Below are 23,684 nucleotides of genomic sequence, written 5' to 3'. Positions count from 1 at the left end.
TTTTTCTCTTGCTATGTCAGTCACTGACAGTCACTCAATTAGCCCATGTTAGCTAAAACATTTTTGGGGGGCTAAATTAATCTAGCGGACATCTATCTAAACTTGTGGTAATCATGGTTGAATTGCCGACTGTGGGGGGGTTTCTCTCTGTCCCATAGCAAAATGAGAAGAATTGCATGAAAGTAGTTCTAAAATGTCAAAATGTTCTCTCTGCCGCAGGGCAAAATGTGTAGAATTGCAGCAAACTTGATTTAAAATGGCAACATTTTATTAAATACCCAATGGCAAAATATGTAGAATTGCAGGAAATTAGGCCTCCCGAGTGGTGCAGTGGTCTAAACCACTAGAGATTCTGGGTTTGAGTCCAGGCTCTGTCGCAGCCGGCCACGGCCGGGAGACCCATGGGTCGGCGCACAATTGGCCCAGCGTCATCTTGGTTAGGGGAGGGTTTGGCCGGCAAGGATGTCCTTGTCCCATCGCGAACTAGCGACTCATGTGGCGGGCTGGGCACAGTGCAAGCTGTCACGGTCACCAGGTGCACRGTGTTTCCTCCGACACATTGGTGCGGCTGGCTTCCAGGTTAAGTGGGCATTGTGTCAAGAAGCAGTGCGGCTTGGTTGGGTTGTGTTTCGGAGGACGCACGGCTCTCCCGTGTCCTTACAGGAGTTGCAGCGATGAGACAAGACTGTAACTACCAATTGGATACCAAGAATTTGTGGAGAAAAGGGGTAAAAGTAAGAATTGCAAGAAATTAACACTAAAACTTCTATTTTTTTCTCTACACTTTCAAGAGGGGGATTTGCTCGCAAAGTGGGCAGGCCCCGACAAAATTTTGCTTAGGGCCCCTAAAACGCAAGGGCCAACTCTGACTGCAAGTGTGGGTATGGATGTGGGTATGCAGACCTGTGAGCCACTGTGGCCCCTCATGATGATTTCAGATTTTTTGTGGCCCCACCCCCATAAAAGTTGCCCATCCCTGGCCTAGATATTCTATTACAATACCTCAGTAAATGTACCAGGAGCTGGYAAGTCAGCACTTTGAGTCTAGACAATGAGAACCTGGTGAGCAAGCTTTATATCTCAAAAACAAGATGGGAGGAAGTTGAATAGAATAATTTTATTTAATAAATGAAGTTGTGTCATTTGGATTAGGTAATAAAGACATAGGCCAAACAGCACAATGTAGACAGACGGTGGATTTAAGTGAATGTTAGATCTTGTTAGATTTTAGAACAATCTTTCCCGGCTGTTCTTTTACATTACAGTTCACCATATTTGAGGCTCATGCTAAGTGCAAGAACATCCTGTCATGGGTGAAGAAGGCCTCTTCAACTGAGGTGGTCCCTGCCCTTGATCTCAGCATGGATAGGGATTTGCCCTGGACACCATCATCATCATCATCAACTTCCTCCTCCTGGTCTTCAATCGTAATCAATGTAGCAGATCTGGGAGCGGCCTCCACATGCCGCAGTGTCAGATTCAGCCTTGGGCCAAGTTATGGGCCAAGCGAGGTCACCAACTCTAGAACTGGTGCTAGCACACGGAACCCAACTCCCTTCCCCTCACCTATTTTGTATGTATGAGCATATTCCTCCCCATAATGGTTAAAACAGTTATTTCCTTGTGTATAAATAATGACTTCTCTAAAATGTTTTATTTCCACTGAATACAGATGTGGGATCTTAAGTTTGCTACAGCAGGAAAATAATTCTGCAGCAACAGGAAATGTAGATTATTATCTGGATTATAATTAATGGACATTTTTGTAGGGGTTGATACATTTTTCGTAAGAGAAAATCAAGTGGAAATTACAAACCTCAGAACCCTTTTTAAACCATAAATACACTACACGTTTTACATTTCCTACATTGCAGGAAAGTTATCCTGCAACATGGTGATCAAATTAAGATCCTGCATCTGTATGACTTTAGTTTTTTGATTAATTTATCAAATTCCTCTGCTGCTTTTAAATTATGTTTTAAAGCAATGTTTGTGTCCAGAAAGGTTTATTATTGTCATTGTTACCATATTTCTGTTGTGGGGCCCTCTTCAGCTCAGAGGAGTCTTTGGGAAATGAGGAAGAGGATGACAACCCAAGAAGATATTCCTCCGCATCTGAGGACAGAGATAGAGAGGATGGGGACAGACCCCGCTCAGACCCCCTGAGGTCTGTGTTTGGACTGTCTCACAGCTTTATCTTCAGTCAGGTTCACAGAGACGCCCACAGGTCCATGAGTGAGGTCATACTGCCGTCCATCCAGAGGAGACTGAAGAAGATGAGGCCTATTATTCTGTCTGCGGACACCAGGCTGATCATGGCCATTGTGGAGATCATCATCAAGCAGATAAATGCAAGACTAGCCCAGATTGTGCTGAAAGGAGGTGCCTGTCAGGGAGCCGAAGCTCCTTCGACCAGCATCAGCTCACCGAGCAGTCAGTTTGCTGAGCAGATGCTGAGGGCAATCACAACCACAATGAATGACCATATCATGGGACAGATGGCACTCACTCGGCTGTCTGGAAAGTCCCCTCTGGAGATCGAGAGCAGGCTTGAGACAGAGCTAGGGCCACTGGCAGGTCAGGTCATTGTTGCAACCATCAGCTGCATCCAGAGGGCGAAGACCGACGCTCAGACAGGACATGAGGTTCGGGTCTCCTCACCTTGTACCTACTTCCTGTCAGCTGTGTCGGCTGAGGTGCAGAGTCTGGTGGTCCAGAGATCAGGGACCAGGATGTCAGCCAAACAGTCAGGCAGCAACCACCTGCTGAACCTGTCTCAGGCGAAGATCACCAGGGCCGTCGAGCTGAAAATGGCTGAAATGTACGGCGGATCCCTGTGGGATTGGTCCCTGACAGAACAGTCTGCCATGTCCAGTGATTTGGTGGATTTGGTGGTCGATGATACCCTGGATGCCCTTGGATATCTAGAGAACCAGGCATTATCCGGRCCCCAGAGCGTTGGCTACCTGACAGGGATTGAAGGCCTCGACATTGATGGTGTGGCAAGGGACATGGTCCGGAAAGCTGCAGCCAAACTCAAGGCATCCATGTCTGAGTTTGAGCTGGAGGTGGGATCCAGATCCTCACAGAGCAGCAGTGGTCCCTCGAACCACTCACTTCTGTCTCGCTCCCACTCCGACCTGAGGATGCTCTGTGTCCAGTCAGCAGTGGCAGTCAGAACTGTCCTGCAAGTGTTAAAAACAGAGCTTGACAGCAACTCAGACAAGTCCTTTGATTCGCGCCAGATGGCTAGAAACCTTCTAGCTAGAAACCTTCTAGCACGTCTAGCGTCGGGTGTCGAGAGCATCGACAATCTGGAAATTGGTGAGATGCTCCAGGGCCCCTCAGCAATCATGGAGCCGGAGGCTGTGAGAGAACACCCAGAAATATCTTCCACTGCCATCTACCACTCCCTGCTCATTGATTGTCCTTTCCCACCATCAGAGAGGGTTCAGGAAACAATTATCCTAAGCCATCCACTCACTGCACAGGACGTGACCACACAGGGGGAAAAGCAGCATTCTGCTGACCTTCAGACCGACAGCCTAATGGCAAAATACCCTGCCAAGGCACAACGGGTAGTGACTCAGGTCATAAGAGATGCTTCTTTGACCATGGACATCCTGTCAGCCCACGTCTCCTCAAAGAACATTGCTGAGGCCTCAACTCACATTCTTGAGTCCCTTCTAGTGGACTTAAACAAGGCAGATGAGGTGAGTAGGGCAGAGGGGAGCAAGTTCTGGGAAATGGTCCAGTTATCCTCCCAGAAACTTTACAGCACAGCTGTGGACAAGCTGAAGAGTTTATACACTAGTTGCCTCCTCACCAACGAGCAAGACCACCAGGATACCCATGTAACCGCTGACAAAATCCAGGACATGGAAGTGTCTACCAACAATGACCTCAAAGACCCAACAGTTGCAGTCAGCCAGGAGTCAGTCAGACGCAGCGCCAAGAAGATCCTCACAAAGGTTCTGAATGTGATCAAGGCCGGAGTAGCTGGTTCAGAGCACTTATCTGTGGGCGAGCAGATGACCGAAGAGTGCCAAGTTGCCACAGAGATGTTGGACTCCATTCTGAACAGACTAGAAGATGATGAGCCTGATGTGGGTGAAGAGGATCATCTTCATGTGATGTCTGTCCGTGACATCTACCAGGATGTCTCATCTAAAACCTCTCAGGTTTGTATGGTGATGAGTAGCCAGGCGATGGACGCGTTGGCCGATGATGTGTCTGCCACGGCCTATGTGCATGGTAAGTGAAATTAACACTTCATTTATTTTCTTTTGTAATATGCAATAAATTGATTAACTCCTGGTGAATGTAGGATTCACTCATTTTRAGCTTAATAGATTTATTGCAATTGTGTTCATTGGATTTTCAAGATTGTGTATTATTGTAAAATATGCACAACATAATCCTGAGCTTAATTATTTTATCTCTTGTGCCCCCAGATAATGTGTACAGTACAGAGAGTTGTCTCTCTCAGGCCACAAGTACTCACAGGTCAGGCACTAGCCAGGCCTCCAGTGACCTTGTTGTTGAGTACATGTCTGAGCTCCATGCCAACTGCCTTGACACCGCATTGCCTGTGAGGTGCACTTTTACAGCTGCTGGCGATACAGAGACTCGCCACGTCCCCTCTGCCAGAGTGAAKAAGAAGAGTCAGGGCCGGAGGTTCAGTTGCTGCCCAAAGTTGCCAACGGTCAGGATCAAGGTATGGGCTCCATATTTGGTGTTTTTCCCCTTCATTACAGCTGAAATAGAATCCAAAGCTAATGGGGTCAGAGTGAGACATTGTGGGGCGTCTAATGGAAGGATGAATTTACTCTGCAACAGGTGTTCAAGAGCAGAGTGGAACCAGAGAGCCACCCTGCTCAAAAGGAGCTGCCTTCGCAGCGTTTCAGCACCTCTCGAGTTGCACTGCGTAAGCGACACACAATGATGATCGTTTTATTTTGATGCATTGCCAAGATGTGGCCAGTGGTCAGAGTGAATGCAGCTTTACTGAGTTTAATGCTGAGGTTTATTCATCTCTGGTCCCATAATGCTTTCTCTGATCAAGGCCACTGAGTTTGACGAGCTGTCAGGCAAACATTGTAGCGACTCTTACATTTCCCAAAGTCAAAACTWTAGATGCTGTCATTTTGATGTATTACCGTTTGTCTGGTTGGTTTAGACCGTGGTCGGAGAGAATGAAAGTACATTTGCCATGTTCAATTCTGATCCTGCAATGTTCTCTTATCACAGATGATGATCATGCTGTCCCATTCATTCCCCAACTTGAGGACGACCTGCCACCAGCACCTGCACAGGAGTCCCGTAAACGTCCCCTGTTGGTGAGAATGTTCCGGGCCATTTCCAGGGCCATCTCAAAGCCATTCAAGGGCTGTGCTTTTTGCAAGAAGAATTAGGAAAGGGTTAGCTATCAACATCTAATAAACATATTAGCAGCATTGATTTGTGTTTCTGCAGTCAAATTTAATAGACTCTCTTGACATGGCATTTTAGCAGACACTTATCCAGAGCAACTAGGGTTAAGTGCGTAAGTCAGCTTGGAGATACAATCTAGTGACCTTTTGGTTATTGGCCCAACACACTTAACCGCTAGGCTACCTGCCACCGCATGGGTTTTACCATATTGCTTATTATTTTTTGATTCYTTCCTATCTGCAAACACTGAAGTGATAAGGAGTTGACCCAACGTAACATTTCACACCAGATTTGTATGTTCCATTTGCTGTTTTAAGTACATGATTTCAATATCTGTAATATACTTGCAAACTGAGAAGGCATTTCACACCAGCTTTGTTTCTATTGACCTGAAAATGTGTTTATATTACATTGCAGCACAATATTAATATAATAAGTCCCCTTTTCAACACATTTTGATGCATACATTTCCAGTGTGGGAAGGGGTATGGTTTGTGGCCCATTATATTCTATACAGCTCTTCGGGAGAGGTTGCCAAGGTCAAAGTGGAGCTATTATCATCCTGCTGATCATACAGTATTTGGAATGAAGAAGGGTCCATTAATAGGGGCTAGGGTCAGCCTGAAACTGAGAGGTATCTGTTGGTTGGAGGCCAAGGGTGGGCTTGAAAATGGGCCATTGACAGTTGCTATTTAGAGCTTCTGCTTTCCCTCGCTCCTTCTGTCAATTTACATAATCCCTCTGTTTCTCTTGAAACCCTTTGATAGTTTGATTTGTGATCACCTCTGTAAATCTCTTGTATTTTTACAAAATAATTATCTCAACTATGGCCTATAGATGGAGGGGTACCAGGAGGGAAATGTAAGAGAATACAGATTTGTGTATTTGAAAATATAGGAAAGTTCCCATTTCCAATACTGTATATGAAGATAATATGTTACCATTATGCATAATTGTTTTTCTTTTTCTATGTATCTATCTGTCTCTTGCTTGTCTCTCACATACTTTCACACATACCCAATGATTACACWAATATGTACACTCKCAAYGAAAACATAAATAAATACAGATTGATGAAATAGTTAGGAACATTCAATTCAAAATACATTTAAACTTTTTGTCAATGTCAAAGTCAATAGCTGGACATCATTCTACACCCCATGGAGAACAGGGCGCAAGTATTTTTGTCAGACCGTTTGTTTGTAAAGAGAGAAGAAGAAAAAAAAATATTCCGAGTTCAGGGGTCAAGAAAACGGAATCACGTGATAGTGAATTTTGTACTAAGCCTGCGCTCAACCACTGATTAATAAAACACCTACACCGTTGGAGCGTTGCGTTCTTCTCGGTGCACATACTTTGCAACTTTGTGAAATAKTGCAGCCACACGTTGACTTTGCTCACAACTAGAACAGCGTTGCAGCCAGCCCATGTGGAAAACATTGGGCGCATGAGGCATGTTATTGTAAAAGGCTAGCTAGCACATCTATGGCTCTACTGAATCTTGTTAAATTCTAGTGTATCCTGAGACAACTTACAATTCGTTTCATATGCTAAGGTTTAAACGATAAACATGGACAAAGTCGGTATACACTTTAGAAAGGGGAGAGAGGCAATGAAGAGAGTCTCTGAACCAGAGCCTGACTACGAGAAAGAAGTGTTAAAAAGACACAAAAACGCCCAAGCAGTGACTGTTTTAGGCGAAGAAGATGCATCTGTAAAACTTCTTGAATATCTTGTTTTTGGTGCAGAAGATGATCTTGTGGAAAGGCTCGTGGAGGTAGGAATTCATTAGTTACATCTGGGGTGTATTCATTACGCCGGTTCTGTAGCTTAACGTTTCGTCTGTTACAAAACGTTTTGCAACAACTCCAAACGCTCTTCAACGTGAYGTAAAATCTGTTGGGTTCTTTAACGGAAGTTGTAGTTCATTTTAATTTTACGGTTGCCATTCCAATCCGAAAAGTCGGCGTAATGAATACACCCATGATTCCATACAGAATGATCCTGCCTGCCAATGTTCTTAAAGATTCTCAGTGGATTATGTTGTCACATTGTCAGCATGGCATAGATGTAAATCCAATATTGATTAATAGTTAGTTACAACCAGGTGCTAGACTAATAATCTCCAGTGTCATATCTGTCTGTCACATATCATTTACTTTTAGTTTCATTGCAGTCAGTTTTTATCAAATCAATTTCTTGTCAACAGGACAGAGAGGATGGCGGYGCCACACTTCTGGATGATGACGAGTCCAGCGAATCCGATGTAGAGAATGAAGCACGGCTGAAGGTTCAGACAACCAGGACAGCAGTGTGGGAGGATGAGGATGATGATCTGGAGGAAGAGTTAGTACCTGGGACTGCAACGACAATGTCTTATTGTTTCTTTTCAGCATCATCATGTACAATGCTTCACACTACATGTTACTACATTAGCTGTAGTCATGTAACCCTAATGTCAATTACATTGATATGTGAATCAAACATGGCTTGTATGGGCAGTTACTGGTGATATGCATCTTTCTCTTTGAAGATGAATTGATATGTATCTAGATACATGGGCTCTAGTATGATACAGAAATCAGTGCTTGATTTGGACTGAAATAKGTTCCGGTACTCATTTTGGGTGCCGGTACTGTTTATATTTAGGTGCAGGAGCGCCACAATACCTTTGAGCTAATATTCTATAAGATGAACAGGAGCTCAAGCAGTAGAACATTTGAGGTGCTGGTACTCTGCTCCGGTGAGCTCCTACCCCAGTCAAGCATTCACAGGAATGACACGTTTTAGTTTGCAATKATTTGGTTTGATGAGAAGAACAAATCGATGCGATGAGATTTGATGCTACAACATTTGTTSCATAAACACATTCATTTTCCATTCTAAATTCAAATCTGCTGCTGATGGATCTCATGGGCTGGGCCTCTCTGAGCTGGTTCTGTTCGAGCTGACGTGTGTGTGTGTAAATGTCTATGGTGTATTTTGTCACCTGAGCTGAGCCATAAGGAAGTCTAGTGGGCATCTACCAACCCACTATCAGATTAGGGGTCTTTTTTTTGCGCAGACAGATTGACAAAAGTGTTAGCAGAAGGTGAATGTTGAACTTTTGTTAAGTCTCGATCACACCTACAGAGTCATTGCGCAAAATGGTACGCAGCATCATCTGGATGTGTGCAACAAAAGTTCAACATTCACCTTCTGGTGTACCAAAATGCAATGACGCTATCGGTGTGATCGAGGTGTTATTGGTCAGCGTGCGAAGCAGCAGCGCACACCGTTTGAGTAGGCTACTGATATTACTTGGGGTTGTGTGGCATGCAAAATGACTTGTAGATCAATGACTGTCACCGCAGTTACATGCTTAGTTTGACAATGAAGGCGAGGAAGCATCAGTTTTCACTAAAGATCAGAGGTATTTTCGGAAGGTAGAAAGAAAGTAACATGAGCAAAACCTTTTTAGTGAACTGACAATTTAAAACGTTTGAATCGATTTTCTGACCGATGCATGGTACATTTAGATCGATTTGTACCTTAAGCATTTGAACCGGGGACCGATGCGTATCGGTRAACGGTTACATCCCCAGCAGTTACGTCACTATGTTTAGTCTTCCATGACCTTTCTCTCCCGTTTCTTAGAGTGGACATGACACACCGGTTCCGTAGAGACCTGACCAAGAGTGACGCAGAGGCCAAGATGTCCAAACAGAAGTTACAGCAGAGGATGAAAGAACAGTAYGTGGATATTAGTAACACAGMCATGGAGTAAATAMCACTGGGATCTGGTGGTTCAAACTCACACTTCCAACTCATTTTTGCCAGGTTCCAAAAAGCAATGGGTGGAATGCCGTCCTGGGCAGAGACAAAAGTCAAGAAAAAGAATAAGAAAAAAGGTAGACTCCCACATTTTGGTAATCAACATCTTCATGATCCATGTAGTATGTTATGAGAGATGCCCCTCACTGATGATTACCTACTATATAATGATGAGAGGGTATATAGCAGGGTTCCCCCAACCGACGGCCGCGGGCCAAATTTTGGTGATTTTCTTTTGCCCTCCCAAGTTTCCTGAAGTTAATATTTTTATTTTTTAACATAAGACTAAAAACACCAAGTCAGCTCCAAGTGATTTTCTTTTGCCCTCCCAAGTTTCCTGAAGTTAATATTTTTATTTTTTAACATAAGACTAAAAACACCAAGTCAGCTCCAAGTGATTTAATTTTGGAAATCTGTTCCAAAGTATTCCCACACATAAAAGATACACACTAAGTGTACAAAACATTATGAACACCTACTCTTTTCATGGTATAGACTGTTTGAAATGATTGCTTTAATAACATTGTATATATGTTTGGGCTTCTTAGGGTAAATTTGAAGTCTACAAATTATTTGTAATTATGTTCYGGCCCCCTGACCATCCCCTCAAGAAAAAATTGGCAYGCTGCTGAATCTAGTTTATGATCCCTGGTGTATATAGTATACATTTGTGTCTTTTCAATGAAAGATGTGTCTATTTTCAAAAATTAAAGTTGACTCTGATGATGAAGATGAGGATGGAGATGACCTGATGAGGAAGACGGGCAACTTTGTGGGCTCATCCGACAGTCTTCCCAAAGGAATCATACGGGTGAGTTCTGTTCTCCTAGCATCTCGCCACTACTAAATTTGAGATTAAGTTGGAGTAAAACAACCAGCTCTCTCTCTGACTGCAAATGGGGACTCTAACCAGAGTTCTTTAGAGGTTTAGGAGTTACAAAACCATGACATTTTCCAGTATTAGATYATGTGRTTTTCGCAATCGATATCACAATAGTGGGCTCCCGAGTGGCGCAGCGGTCTAAGGCACTGCATCTCAGTGCAAGAAGTGTCACTACAGTCCCTGGTTCGAATCCAGGCTGTATCACATCCGGCCGTGATTGGGTGTCCCATAGGGCGCCGCACATTTGGCCCAGCGTTGTTTAGGTTTGGCCGGGGTAGGCCATCATTGTAAATAAGAATTTGTTCTTAAATGACTTGCATAGTTAAATACAATAGAGTATTTTCAACGTCATGTTTACATGTGATACTAGTACATTTTATGCTGGATGTATTTAACTCTCTTGCAGATGAAGAAGTGCCTACACGCCAACAACGACCGGCCGTCTGAGGACCGGCTGACCACGGTGCAGTTCCACCCCTCCGCCCAGGTTGTCWTGACAGCAGGGCTCGACCAGTCCATCTCTCTGTTCCAGGTATTCATTTTACTCATCAGCTCAGTTTTCTCTCAGGCATTCTTGTGGCTGTCATCGTGAGACATTGCTGCTTTTAATAATATCCTCCAGGTCTTTTGTTTGACCATACAAACTATACGCCCCCAAAAAATACAAACTCTCAATGGACTTCCAAAGTAGCCACCCTTTGCCTTTGCCTTGATGACAGCTTCGCACACTAACAGACAAGTTTGTACTAATATAAATTACCTTCCACCTCACTCTAAATGTCCTTCCTTCGTCTCCAGGTTGATGGAAAGACCAACCCTAAGATTCAGACTATTCACCTGGAGAAGTTCCCGGTGCACAAGGCCCAGTTCAGTGTGGACGGGGAGCAGGTGGTGGCCACCAGTTTCAGGAACAAGCTGTTTTACATCTACGACATGATGGAGGGCAAGGTCATCCCAGTCCACACTGTCAGAGGTGAGGAGCAGGAAGCAATGAGGAGTCACTAGAACCCCAAGGCTGTTGGGTAGTAATCTAACCTGTTGGCTGTTRGGTAGTAATCTAACCAGTTGGCTGTTAGGTAGTAATCTAACCCGTTGGCTGTTAGGTAGTAATCTAACCCGTTGGCTGTTAGGTAGTAATCTAACCCGTTGGCTTGTTACGTAGGGACGTAGCCTTTTATTTACTAGGCTTGGGGGTATTGAGATTGTCAAACCTTCATACCGACCTTGTGCCATCCCAGGATATAAGGCAATACTGGCACTGAACACAACCCCATTGAGCCTCTGTAAACCGAAGGTTAGCAATGCTAACAAGTACATGTAAATTTTATACAGTCTTGACCTAAATTATTTGCAGGACAGACTCCCGCTCAAAGTTATACAAAAACAAAAAAATACTACTCACAATTTGCTGTACACCAAAACAAATATTAGACAGCAAGGTTCTTGATCCAGGAGGGATTCCCTGCTGTTACCAGGAGTAGCTTGTTTTTGCAAGAAGCTAACCAGCTATATAACTACTGTAATTAGCAAACTAAATGCACAACTGCAGAGTATTTAGCACATTTTAGACAGTTCAATTAATATTATAAGATATATTTTAATGGAATTTATGGCGCGGATATATATTTTATATTTGAGATTCTTCGAAATAGCCACCCTTTGTCTTGACAGCTTTGCACACTCTTGGCATTCTCTCAACCAGCTTTGTGAGGTAGTCACCTAGAATGCATTTCAATTAACAGGTTGTTAATGTTAATTTGTGGAATTTCTTTCCTTAATCCGTTTGAGCCAATCAGTTGTGTTGTGACAAGGTAGGGTTGTATACAGAAGAGAGACCTATTAGGTAAAAGACCAAGTCCATATTATGGACTTGAAGTCAGTCAATCCGGAAAATGTCAAGAACTTTGAAAGTTTCTTTCAAGTCAGTCGCAAAAGCCATCCAGGCTATGATGAAACTGGCTCTCATGAGGACCGCCACAGGAAAGGAAGACCCAGAGTTACCACTGCTGCAGAGGATAAGTTCATTGTAGTTAATTGCACCTTAGATTGCAGCCCAAATAAATGATACCTCACAGAGTTCAGGTAACAGACACATCTCAACAACAACTGTTCAGAGGAGACTGCGTGAATCAGGCCTTCATGGTTGAATTGCTGCAATGAAACCACTAGACTTGCTTGGCCAAGAAACACGAGCAATGGCATTAGACCGGGGAAATCTGTCCTTTGGTCTGATGAGTCCAAATTTGAGATTATTGGTTCCAACCGTGTGTCTTTTGAGTCACAGAGTAGGTGAATGGATGATCTCGCATGTGTGGTTCCCACCGTGAAGCATGGAGGAGGTGGTGTGGCAGTGCTTTGCTGGTGATGCCGTCAGTGATTTATTAGAATTCAAGCACACTTAACCAGCATGGCTACCACAGCATTCTGCAGTGATACGCCATTCCCATCTGGTTTGCGCTTAGTGGACTATCATTTGTTTTTCAACAGACAATGACCTAACACACCCCCAGGCTGTGTCAGGCTATTTTGCAAAGAAGGAGAGTGATGGAGTGCTGCATCAGATGACTTGGCCTCCACAATCACCTGACCTCAACCCAATTGAGATGGTTTGGGATGATTTGACCGTAGAGTGAAGGAAAAGCAGCCAACAAGTGCTCAGCATATGTGGTAACTCCGTCAATACTGTTGGAAAAGCATTCCAGGTGAAGCTGGTTGAGAGAATGCCAAGAGTGTGCAAAGCTGTCATCAAGGCAAAGGATGGCTACTTTGAAACAATCTAAAATATATTAGAATTGTTTACAATTTTTTGGTTCCTACATTCCATATGTTATTTATAGTTTTGATGTCTTCTCTATTCAACTATGTTGAAAATAGTCAAAATAAAGAAAAACCCTTGAATGAGTTGGTGTAGGTCGGGGTGCCTTGTAAGAATCCGACAGTGAGTGGATCAGTCTCTTAGCCAACGTGCAATTATTGGATAATAAACACCGATCCAGACTATCCTACCAACGGGACATTAAAAACTGTAATATCTTATGTTTCACAAGTTGTGGCTGAACGACGACATGGATAACATACAGCTGGCTGGGTTTTCTGTGCAAGGGGTGGCGGTCTGTGTCTATTTGTCAATAACACCTGGTGCACAAATTCTGATATTAACTAAGTCTCGAGGTTTTGTTCGCCTGAGGTAGAGTATCTCATGATAAGCTGTAGACCACACTATTTACTTAGACAGTTTCTATATTTAGATGTCTATTTACCGCTACAAACCAATGCTGGCACTAAGACCGCACTCAAAGAGCTGTATAAGGCCATAAGCAAACAAGAAAATGCTTATCCAGAGGCGGCGCTCCTAGTGGCCGGGGACTTTAATGCAGGGAAACTTAAATCCTTTTGACTTAATTTCTACCAGCATGTGCAACCAGAGGGTAAAACAACTCTAGACCATCTTTACACCACACACAGAGGTGTGTACAAAGCTCTCCCTCGCCCTCCATTTGGCAAATCTGACCATAATTCTATTTTCCAGATTCCTGCCTTCAAGCAAAAACTAAAGCAAGAAGTACCAGTGAATCGCTCAATACGGAAGTGGTCAGATGACACAGATTCTAAGCGTCAGGACTGTTTTGCTAGCACAGACTAGAATATGTTTTGGGATTCTTCCGATGGCATTGAGTACACAACATCAGTCACTGGCTTCATCAATAAGTGCATCGATGACGTCATCCACACAGTATCCGTACGTACTGTGGCGGTTTAGGCGCCATTATCTTGGTATGGCAGGGTTTACACATACAAACACACACCTTTTTTATCAGGTACCGGCAGGGTTCCTGATATACAAAACTCAATCAAAGTAAATACGTCGTCACCAGTGAAAGGTCCTCCACTCTTGGTCTTTGGGGTTCACTCCTTGTTGAAATCTTCAGTTCCATTATTCCGGTAAACCACTTCCTCCACCGTATGCTGAGTCTCTCCAATAGCCGCCAAGCAAACCCAGGGCGCGGTTAAGTAGAAGCCAATGATTGGATTTACCTGTCTGCCGTTTAGTCTCTAATTACAACTGGAGACAGGTGTGGCTGTTCTACTGCAGTCTGGCAGTTTCCGCTGAGCTGTCCATGGTCCTGGCAGCCAGAAAACACAGAAACCTTGCAGGCACATAACCTCCATCCACCACACAACCCCTGAAACTGCTACAGTACATATCCCAACCAGAAGCCAAGGATTAAAGGCAACATCCGGACTGAGCTAAAGGGTAGAGCTGCCACTTTCAAGGAGTGGGACTCTAACCCGGACGTTTATAAGAAATCCTGCTCTGCCCTCCTCCGAACCATCAAACAGGCAAAGCGTCAATACAGGACTAAGATTGAATCTTACTACACTGGCCTCGACGCTCGTCGGATGTGGCGGGGCTTGCAAACTATAATGGACTACAAAGGGAAGCACAGCCGCGAGCTGCCCAGTGACACAAGCGAACCAGACGAGCCAAATTACTTCTATCCGCGCTTCAAGGCAAGCAACACTGAAGCATGCAAGAGCACCAGCTGTTCCGGACGACTGTGTGATCACGCTCTCCGCAGCCGATGTGAGTAAGACCTTTAAACAGGTCAACATTCACAAGGCCGCAGGGCCAGACGGATTACGAGGATGTGAACTCCGAGCATGCGCTGACCAACTGGCAAGTGTCTTCACTGATATTTTCAACCAGTCCCTGACCAACATGTTTCCAGCAGGCCACCATAGTYCCTGTGCCCAAGAACACCAAGGTAACCTGCCTAAAATGACTACCGACCCGTAGCACTCACGTCTGTAGCCATGCAGTGCTTTGAAAGGCTGGTCATGGCTCACATCAGCAGCATCCTCCCGGATACCCTAGACCCACTCCAATTCGCATACCATCCTAACAGACSCACAGATGATGCAATCTCTGTTGCACTCCTCACTGCCCTTTCCCACCTGGACAAAAGTAATGTGAGAATGCTATTCATTGAATACAGCTCAGCGTTCAACACCATATTGCCCTCATCACTAAGCTAAGGACACTGGGCCTAAACACCCCCCTCTGCAACTGGATCCTGGACTTCCTGACGGGCCTCCCCCAGGTGGTAATGGTAGGTAACAACAGATCCGCCACGCTGATCCTCGAGGGGCGCGTGCTCAGTCCCCTCGTGTACTCCCTGTTCACCCATGACTGCATAGCCAAGCACGACTCCCAACACCATCATTAAGTTTGCCGACGACAGAACGTTGGTTGGCCTGATCACCGACAACGATGAGACAGCCTATAGAGAGGAGGTCAGAGACCTGGCAGTGTGGTGCCAGGATAACAACCTCTCCCTCAACGTGATCAAGACAAAGGAGATGATCGTGGACTACAGGAAAAGGAGGGTTGAGTACGCCACCATTCTCATCGACGGGGCTGTAGTGGAGCATGTTGAGAGTCCACATCACCAACGAACTGTCATGGTCCAAAAACCACCAAGACAGAGGGCACGACAAAACCTATTCCCCCTCAGGAGACTGAAAAAGATTTGGCATGGGTCCTCAGATTGCTCAAATGTCTACAGCCGCCTGGTATGGCAACTGCTCAGCCTCCGACCGCAAGGACTACAAAGGGTAGTGTTTACGGCCCAGTACGTCACTGGAGCCAATCTTCCTGCCATTCAGGACCGCACCTGGGAGCATGAGCAGCAGTGTGCGGCGTTTTCCTTTCTGTTTTCCATTTGCCTACACCTCCAGCACCTGCTGAAAGTACTTGGATGTGCATATTTTCTTCAGCTTTTGTACATATTACCTCAATACCTCGACAAACCTGGCGCCCGCACATTGACTCTGTACCGTAACCCTGTATAGCCTCGTTAGTTATTTTATCGTTGCTCTTTAATTATTTGTGATTTCTCTATTTTGTTTGAGTAAACACTTTCTTAACGGCATTGTTGGTAAGGGCTTGTAAGTAAGCATTTCACTGTTGTATTTGGCGCATGTGACAAATAACATTTTTTTGATATCTAGCTGTGCAAACATTTAGTTGTGTAACAAGGGGAAAGGGGGATAACTAGTCAGTTGTACAACTGAACGTATTCAACTGAAATGTGTCTTATAGAGGTCGACTGATTTTATGATTTTTTCAACGCCGATACCGATTATTGGACCAAAAAAGCCGATACGATTAATCGCCCCTTATTTATTTTATTTATTTATTTGTAATAATGACAATTACAACAATACTGACTGAACACTTATTTTAACTTATATAATACATCAATAAAATCAATTTAGCCCCAAATAAATAATGAAACATGTTCCATTTGGGTTAAATAATGCAAAAACAAAGTGTTGGAGAAGTAAAAGTGCAATATGTGCCATGTAAGAAAGCTAACGTTCAAGTTCCTTGCTCAGAACATGAGAACATATGAAAGCTGGTGGTTCCTTAACATGAGTCTTCAATATACCCAGGTAAGAAGTTTTGTTGTAGTTATTATAGGAATTATAGGACTATTTCTCTCTATATGATTTGTATTTCATATACCTTTGACTATTGGAAGTTCTTATAGGCACTTTAGTATTGCCAGTGTAACAGTATAGCTTCCGTCCCTCTTCCTCGCTCCTACCTGGGCTCGAACCAGGAACACATCGACAACAGCCACCCTCGAAGCAGTGTTACCCATGCAGAGCAAGGGGAACAACTGTCTCCAAGCGGAGTGACGTTTGAAACGCTATTTAGCGCGCACCCCACTAACTAGCTAGCCATTTCACATCGGGCTTGAAGTCATAAACAGCTCAGTGCTTGAAGCATTGCGAAGAGCTGCTGGCAAACGCATGAAAGTGCTGTTTTGAATGAATGCTTACGAGCGTGCTGGTGCCTACCATCGCTCAGTCAGACTGCTCTATCAAATCATAGACTTAATTATAACATAATAACACACAGAAATACGAGACCTAGGTCATTAATATGGTAGAATACGGAAACTATCATTCGAAAACAAAACGTTATTCTTTCAGTGAAATACGAAAACCGTTCCGTATTTTATCTAACGGGTGGCATCCATAAGTCTAAATATTCCTGTTACATTGCACAACCTTCAATGTTATGTCATAATGACCTAAAATTCTGGCAAATGAGTTCGCAACGAGCCAGGCGGCCCAAACTGTTGCATATAGCCTGACTCTGCGTGCAATGAACGCAAGAGAAGTGACACAATTTCACCTGGTTTTAATATGCCTGCAAACCTGGATTTCTTTTAGCTAAATATGCAGGTTTAAAAATATATACTTCTGTGTATTGATTTTAAGAAAGGCATTGATGTTTATGGTTAGTACATCGTGCACGATTGTACTTTTTTCGCAAATGCGCTTTGTTAAATCATCCCCCGTTTGGCGAAGTTGGCTGTCTTTGTTAGGAAGAAATAGTCTTCACACAGTTCGCAACGAGCCAGGCGGCCCAAACTGCTGCATATACCCTGACTCTGTTGCAAGAGAAGTGACACAATTTTCATAGTTAAAATAAATTCATGTTAGCAGGCAATATTAACTAAATATGCAGTTTTAAAATATATACTTGTGTATTGATTTTAAGAAAGGCATTGACGTTTATGGTTAGGTACACGTTGGTGCAACGACAGTTCTTTTTCGCGAATGCGCACCGCATCGATTATATGCAACGCAGGACACGCTAGATAAACTAGTAATATCATCAACCATGTGTAGTTAACTAGTGATTATGATTGATTGTTTTTTATAAGATATAGTTTAATGCTAGCTAGCAACTTACCTTGGCTTCTTACTGCATTCGCGTAACAGGCAGGCTCCTCGTGGAGTGTAAAGTAAGCCAGGTGGTTAGAGTGTGTGGATTATAACCGAAAGGTTGCAAGATTGAATCCCCGAGCTGACAAGGTAAAATTCTGTCGTTCTGCTCCTGAACAAGGCAGTTAACCCACCATTCCTAGGCCGTCATTGAAAATAAGAAGGTGTTCTTAACTGACTTGCCTAGTTAAATAAGGTGTAATCGGGTGTCCAAAAATACAGATTTTCAATTGTTATGAAAACTTGAAATCGGCCCAATTAATCGGCCATCCGATTAACGGTCGACCTCTAGTCTCTTAGCGTTTAACCCCAACCCCTTTGAATCCGAAGGTCGGCGGTGCTGCCTTAATCGGCGTCAACGGCGCCCGGGAACAGTGGGTTAACTGCCTTGCTCAGGGGCAAGAATGACAGATTTTTGCCTTGTCAGCTTGGGGATTCGATCCAGAACCTTCGGTACTGGCCCCAACTCTCCTACCTGCCAGGCTACCTGCCGCCCCTAGATCACCTGGCACGTGGTGCAAAACATTGAGTGACTCACAAGGTTCCACTCTCTCGTCGGTGTGCTTGTAAACCGAACACTATGTGACTGGGAACTACCGGTAAGCTTCATAATGAAATATTATGTGACCGGGCAAATGAAGAATGGGAACTGCTTTATCTCCTAGCGTATTGCTCAAATGGCTTGCAGGTATTTACTTAAAAAGTAGCTACAAATATTCAAATTTATAAAAAATWAAGTTTCAACTGTATTGACGGTATTGAAAACCATCCCGTAGCTATTTCCAAATACCCTGTTATACGGTATACCRCCCAAGCCTAGTTGTTACCGAGCAAATTATTGTGTTCTGTGATTGGTTTAAAGATAAAATCACTGTATATTCTCAGCCAGACTGTTATTTTTTAAATGGGTAGTGGGTGAGTGACTGGTAGTGTGATTGAGTGCAGTAACAAATATTTTTGTCCCTCAGGTCTGAGGGAACAGAGAGTGAAAGAGTTTGAAGTCTCCCCTGATGGAGAATCCCTCCTTCTCACTGGCACCTCCGGATACCTCCACGTGTTATCAATGAAGGTAGGTGATTGTAGATGGCAAATACCTGGTATACCATGCATCTGAAATGGATCAAACCATAAGACTCCGTTTTGGATCAGGAGCATACATGCATTGCATAAATGTCTGTATATTCTCACTGTTGTTGTTTTTTCAGACAAAGGAGGTAGTGAACAGCATGAAGATCAACGGAAACATCGMAGGAGTGGCTTTCTCCCACGACGGCAGCAAAGTCTTCACCAATTCTGGTGGGTTTTACCCTGGTCTAAAAAGACACACAGCCTAGCATCCCAATCACATCCTAAAACCTTTTTTAGATGATTTTAGTTAAAGCTGCAATATGTGACTTTTTGGGCGACCTGACCAAATTCACATAGAAATGTGAGTTATAGATCTGTCATTCTCTTTGGAAGCAGTAGATTTGTTGTATGTGCGATATTTCTATGTTTCACATGAAGTTATTTTGTGTGTCTTTTACTTTTGGTTTTGTACACAAGCTTCAAACAATATTTTTGTTAATGGAAAATATATCTAACAGAGATGGTACAATGATGGTACGATGGTACAGTGGTCCTAGTCGGTCACCAAACATTTCTGTAAAAAAACGATAAATCCTTGTGTTCCTATTTTTTGTATTTGTTTTGTGCTGTTGGTGGTAGGTGCACTTGATTCAGCAGCCCTAACACTGGGAAGGCAAAGTGTTCCCATTTTGAGAAATGTCATGTGTCTGAAGGTAGAATTCCACTTATCCGGCAGGCCCAAAGAGCAAATCAAGTGCACGTACAGGCCTACCGCTGGCCAATCAGATAGCTCAGATCACTGTGTATGCACAGTTTCCTGTGCAGTTTCCTCAAGCCATAGACAGTAAAAAGAAGCCTCGAGCGCACAGCAAAGTTGATACTGTGAGATTTCAAAACTTTTAAAACCATGACTAGAGAGACTCAACGAAATATAGCAAAGCACTGCTGTTTTTATGAGTAAGTTCATGTTGAAGTTGTTATTCAGCACTGTCAATGTGCTTTCTCCCTACATCCACTCACACTGCAAGCAGTATAGCAAAGTGTTATTAGCGGTGTGTCTCTTTATTTATATAGAGTAATATTTCACTAACTGGCCATCGGATAAACAACATGAATTGGTGCATGAGGCAGAAATGAGTTTCGCTATCAGCTGAAAGCCTCACCGCTGCTCTCGCCTTCCCCTCAGACTGATTATCAGATGCAGGTCATCAGTCCAGTAAAATAAATCAAATCAAATGATTATGCTCACTCAGCTGTGCCTCAAGTAATACAGCAAATGATCATATACCTACAATTTTGAAATGGTCTGAGAAGAACAACATTGGCAGGGCAATTCAAGCATGCAGTGATAATGTATTGGGCATATTTTATTTTTACCTTTTATTTAACTAGGCAAGTCAGTTAAGAACAAATTCTTATTTTCAATGACGGCCTAGGAACAGTGGGYTTAACTGTCTTGTTCAGGGGCAGAACGACAGATCTTTACCTTGTCAGCTCGGGGATTTGATCTTGCAACCTTTCGGTTACTAGTCCAACGATCTAACCACTAGGCTACCTGCCGCCCCAAAATATAGCCTACTACAAACCTAATTGCTACAGAACAGTTTTTAATAGGTTAATGGTTCATACTCAGGCTTTTGTTTTTTGTCATGTTTAAAAAATAAAATACAAATCTGAGCKGTAGATCTTGGCTTGTATTTTGACTCAAGGTGACCACTGCCCTGGTGATCACTGCTCTTTTTGTCACAAACTGAAATTAGGCGAACTATTAGCATTTTAGCAAAAAAGAAATGGCAGATTTGAGTTCTGCATATTGCACCTTTAAAGCTGTACATGGGTACCTGTATGTAYTAAACCTTTTTTGATGTTGCAGAGGAGGGTGAGGTGTACATATGGGACATGAGGAGCAGTAAATGCCTGAACAGGTTCACAGATGATGGCTGTGTGAGTGGGACCTCCATAGCTGCATCCAAGAACGGACAGTATCTGGCCTGCGGGTGAGTCAGCCATTTTGTTTTCAACATTTTTCGCGCTGTTTTGTGACAAGGTTGTTGGTGGGTAGCTCATTTATTAATTGAACCATTTCCTTGCTGATATGATTCAGCAGCGATTGTGATCAAACCATTGCAATGTTTGTGTATTGTCCTGTTTGTCTTGCTTCAGATGTCCTTTTTTTAGTTTTTATGCATGATTCTGCCACAAAACTTTCAGGATAGTTGGGTCGTTCCACCAATTAGGTGTCTTTTTTTTAAGATGTGTAACAAATGTTAACATTCTGTCATAAAGAGCACGTTCAACTTAATAAAAAACATGTTTTCCCACTAAGTTTTTTAAAATAAAACAATTATAGTAAGTGCCTATTAAGTGCCAAATAAAGTAACAGGGTTGGCGATTTCATCTTTAATCAGCCGTACATTTCCTCGTGGGGGAATGGAATCTTGTTTTGTGCAACAGGAAGTGTTAATTAAATGCAAGCTTCACAAAAAATATATATAGTTAACATTTCTAGCCTGTCTATCCATGGGTAACATGGTTGACATGTTATGCTTGACCCGCTCAGTTTTCCACCACAAAACACCAGAAAATGGCCAAAAAGAGTAGAACCTGCTTTTATTCTGATTTGACTATTAGGTGTTCTATGTTTTTTTGGGGGGGAAATATTTTAAAAGGAATAGTTTCACTATATTAAAATGAGAATTCAGTTCAGGTATCATGGTTGATCTTAAAATGAAGGGCAGTTGTAAATTAATCACATTAAATAAATGATCTTCAGGAGGATAACAAAATAGTGCTGTACAATGATGGTGAAACTTGAAGAAATTTTTGGGTTAAGTGGGTTAAAATCTTCCTAGAGGTGACACATGGATGACGGAGGGACATGTCAAAATGCAGAATTTTTGGCACGTAAGCAAGTCTTTATTCATATAAAAAAAACAGATTTATTGAATTCTCCATGTGGTCTAAATTAAAGGGCACCTAATTTAATATAACAGGCTTTTAAAATGTAATATTTGTGCACAATTTCTACTTAAAATATCAAAGGGATGCACAAGGCACCCATTTTGTGGAATAACCCAATTATATTTTTTCATATAGTATACCTGTAGCAGACAAGTTTTTCACATTCTTTTTCTACCGTTTCTATTATCTCAGGTCAGCGGCAGGTGTGGTGAACGTGTACTCCCAGGAGGAGTGTATGCGGCAGAACAACCCCAAGCCTCTGAAGACCATCATGAACCTGGTGACCTCCGCCACCTCTCTCTGCTTCAACCCCACCTCCGAGATCCTGGCCATCGCCTCCAGGGCTGACGACGAGGCTGCCCGATTGGTCAGTCTCTCGCTCTCACACACACACCTAATGTTGTCTTTGTCATCATTACAGCGACACCTGGTCTCTTGTAAATAAGAGGTTTTATTGCAGCATGACTTGGATAGTAATAAAGTTTGAATTGATTTAAAATGAAGTAAAACCATGTCACTCTTTCACTGTCATCAAGTGTCATGTGTCTACCCTTCTCATTTCAGGTTCATATCCCCAGCTTCACAGTGTTCTCCAACTTCCCCATGTTCCAGAGAAAAACCATGTACAGGGCCCACCGTCTGGACTTCTCCCCAAACAGCGGCTTCTTCTCCCTGGCCAACAACAAGGGCCATGCCCCTCTCTTCAGGTGAGTCTCTTGKTTTTCCTTATTTTTTTGTATATATTTTTCTCGGACTGCAGAAAATTAAAACATCGTCATTGATACAAATAAATATACAAAATATTAGAATAATAATTTGGTTTATTTTTCTCAACTACATTTCAGGTTGTTGCATTACAAAAACTTTTGATGAAGAGCATCCCAAGCAGGCTCGTAATCAACATCAAGACACCAAGCTCCCTCAATAAAACTACCATTGTCTTCAAGAAGACATTTTACAATGAAAAGGACTTGAATTGAGAAATCGGTTATGCTTATTACATCTATGAAAGTGTCACAGCAAGATACCATGTCTTCGTTATCCAGTTTTTTTCCCTTTCAAATTTGAGTATGAATTTTTTTTTTTAAGTGTTCTGTTTTCAAAATGCACATCTTGTATATTTCTTTCTGTATACTTTAGGGTTTTACAAATGTTTGTATAGTGGATAAAATACAACTTAATTTCCTTGATACTTGGCTATTATTATATTTTCTTCTGTTTCTATATATCTTGGAGAACAATAACATTATAGATTGACTATAATGCTTAAACTAGTATAGAAAAGCTGTCAAACTTGTATGCACTATAGCCCCATTAGTCTATTCTCTGTTGACCTGAGAATCTGTTTGCTACCAGCCACAACAATGGATTAGAACTATTCACTGTGAATTCCAGCTTGACCAAAGCTGMMATTTTATGAGGAAGGCGCTCCTCTAAATCTGATAGTGTTTATTCCACATTTTGTTGTTACAGCCTTAATTCAATCTACACACAATACCCCATAATGCCAAAGTGAAAACATGTTTTTGAAATATTTGCAAATGTATTGAAAATTAAATGCAGCAATATCTCATTTACATAAGTATTCACACCCCTTTGCTATGACACTCCCAATTGCGCTCAGCTGCAGCCAATTTCCTTTGATCATCCTTCAGCCATGCTACAACTTGATTAGAGTCCACCTGTGTTCAATTCAATTGTTTGGACATGATTGAGAAAGAAA

The 23,684-nt window shown here is 42.8% G+C and overlaps 2 protein-coding genes across 2 annotated transcripts; both read left to right on the top strand.

The window, feature by feature from the left end:
- The first annotated feature begins 462 nt into the window (after nucleotides 1-462).
- LOC111981240 (uncharacterized) lies at nucleotides 463-5,460 on the top strand. The gene is made up of 5 exons (XM_024012424.2): nucleotides 463-579; nucleotides 2,001-4,254; nucleotides 4,455-4,717; nucleotides 4,840-4,927; nucleotides 5,251-5,460. The coding sequence occupies exons 1-5, from the start codon at nucleotides 463-465 to the stop codon at nucleotides 5,412-5,414; spliced, it is 2,886 nt and encodes a 961-aa protein (XP_023868192.2). The 3' UTR covers nucleotides 5,415-5,460.
- A 1,402-nt stretch (nucleotides 5,461-6,862) lies between these two features.
- Nucleotides 6,863-23,151, top strand: LOC111981242 (U3 small nucleolar RNA-associated protein 18 homolog). The gene is made up of 13 exons (XM_024012425.2): nucleotides 6,863-7,210; nucleotides 7,643-7,779; nucleotides 9,070-9,165; nucleotides 9,253-9,323; nucleotides 9,960-10,057; nucleotides 10,536-10,661; nucleotides 10,928-11,102; nucleotides 18,901-19,001; nucleotides 19,138-19,228; nucleotides 20,874-20,997; nucleotides 22,154-22,328; nucleotides 22,526-22,668; nucleotides 22,807-23,151. The coding sequence occupies exons 1-13, from the start codon at nucleotides 7,004-7,006 to the stop codon at nucleotides 22,829-22,831; spliced, it is 1,569 nt and encodes a 522-aa protein (XP_023868193.1). The 5' UTR covers nucleotides 6,863-7,003; the 3' UTR covers nucleotides 22,832-23,151.
- The last annotated feature ends 533 nt before the right edge of the window (nucleotides 23,152-23,684 follow it).

The sequence above is a fragment of the Salvelinus sp. IW2-2015 genome, linkage group LG20 (assembly GCF_002910315.2).
Source record: "Salvelinus sp. IW2-2015 linkage group LG20, ASM291031v2, whole genome shotgun sequence".
Lineage (NCBI taxonomy): Eukaryota > Metazoa > Chordata > Actinopteri > Salmoniformes > Salmonidae > Salvelinus > Salvelinus sp. IW2-2015.
The sequence above is the reverse complement of the archived record's forward strand: the minus strand, read 5'-3'. Positions and strand labels throughout refer to the sequence as shown.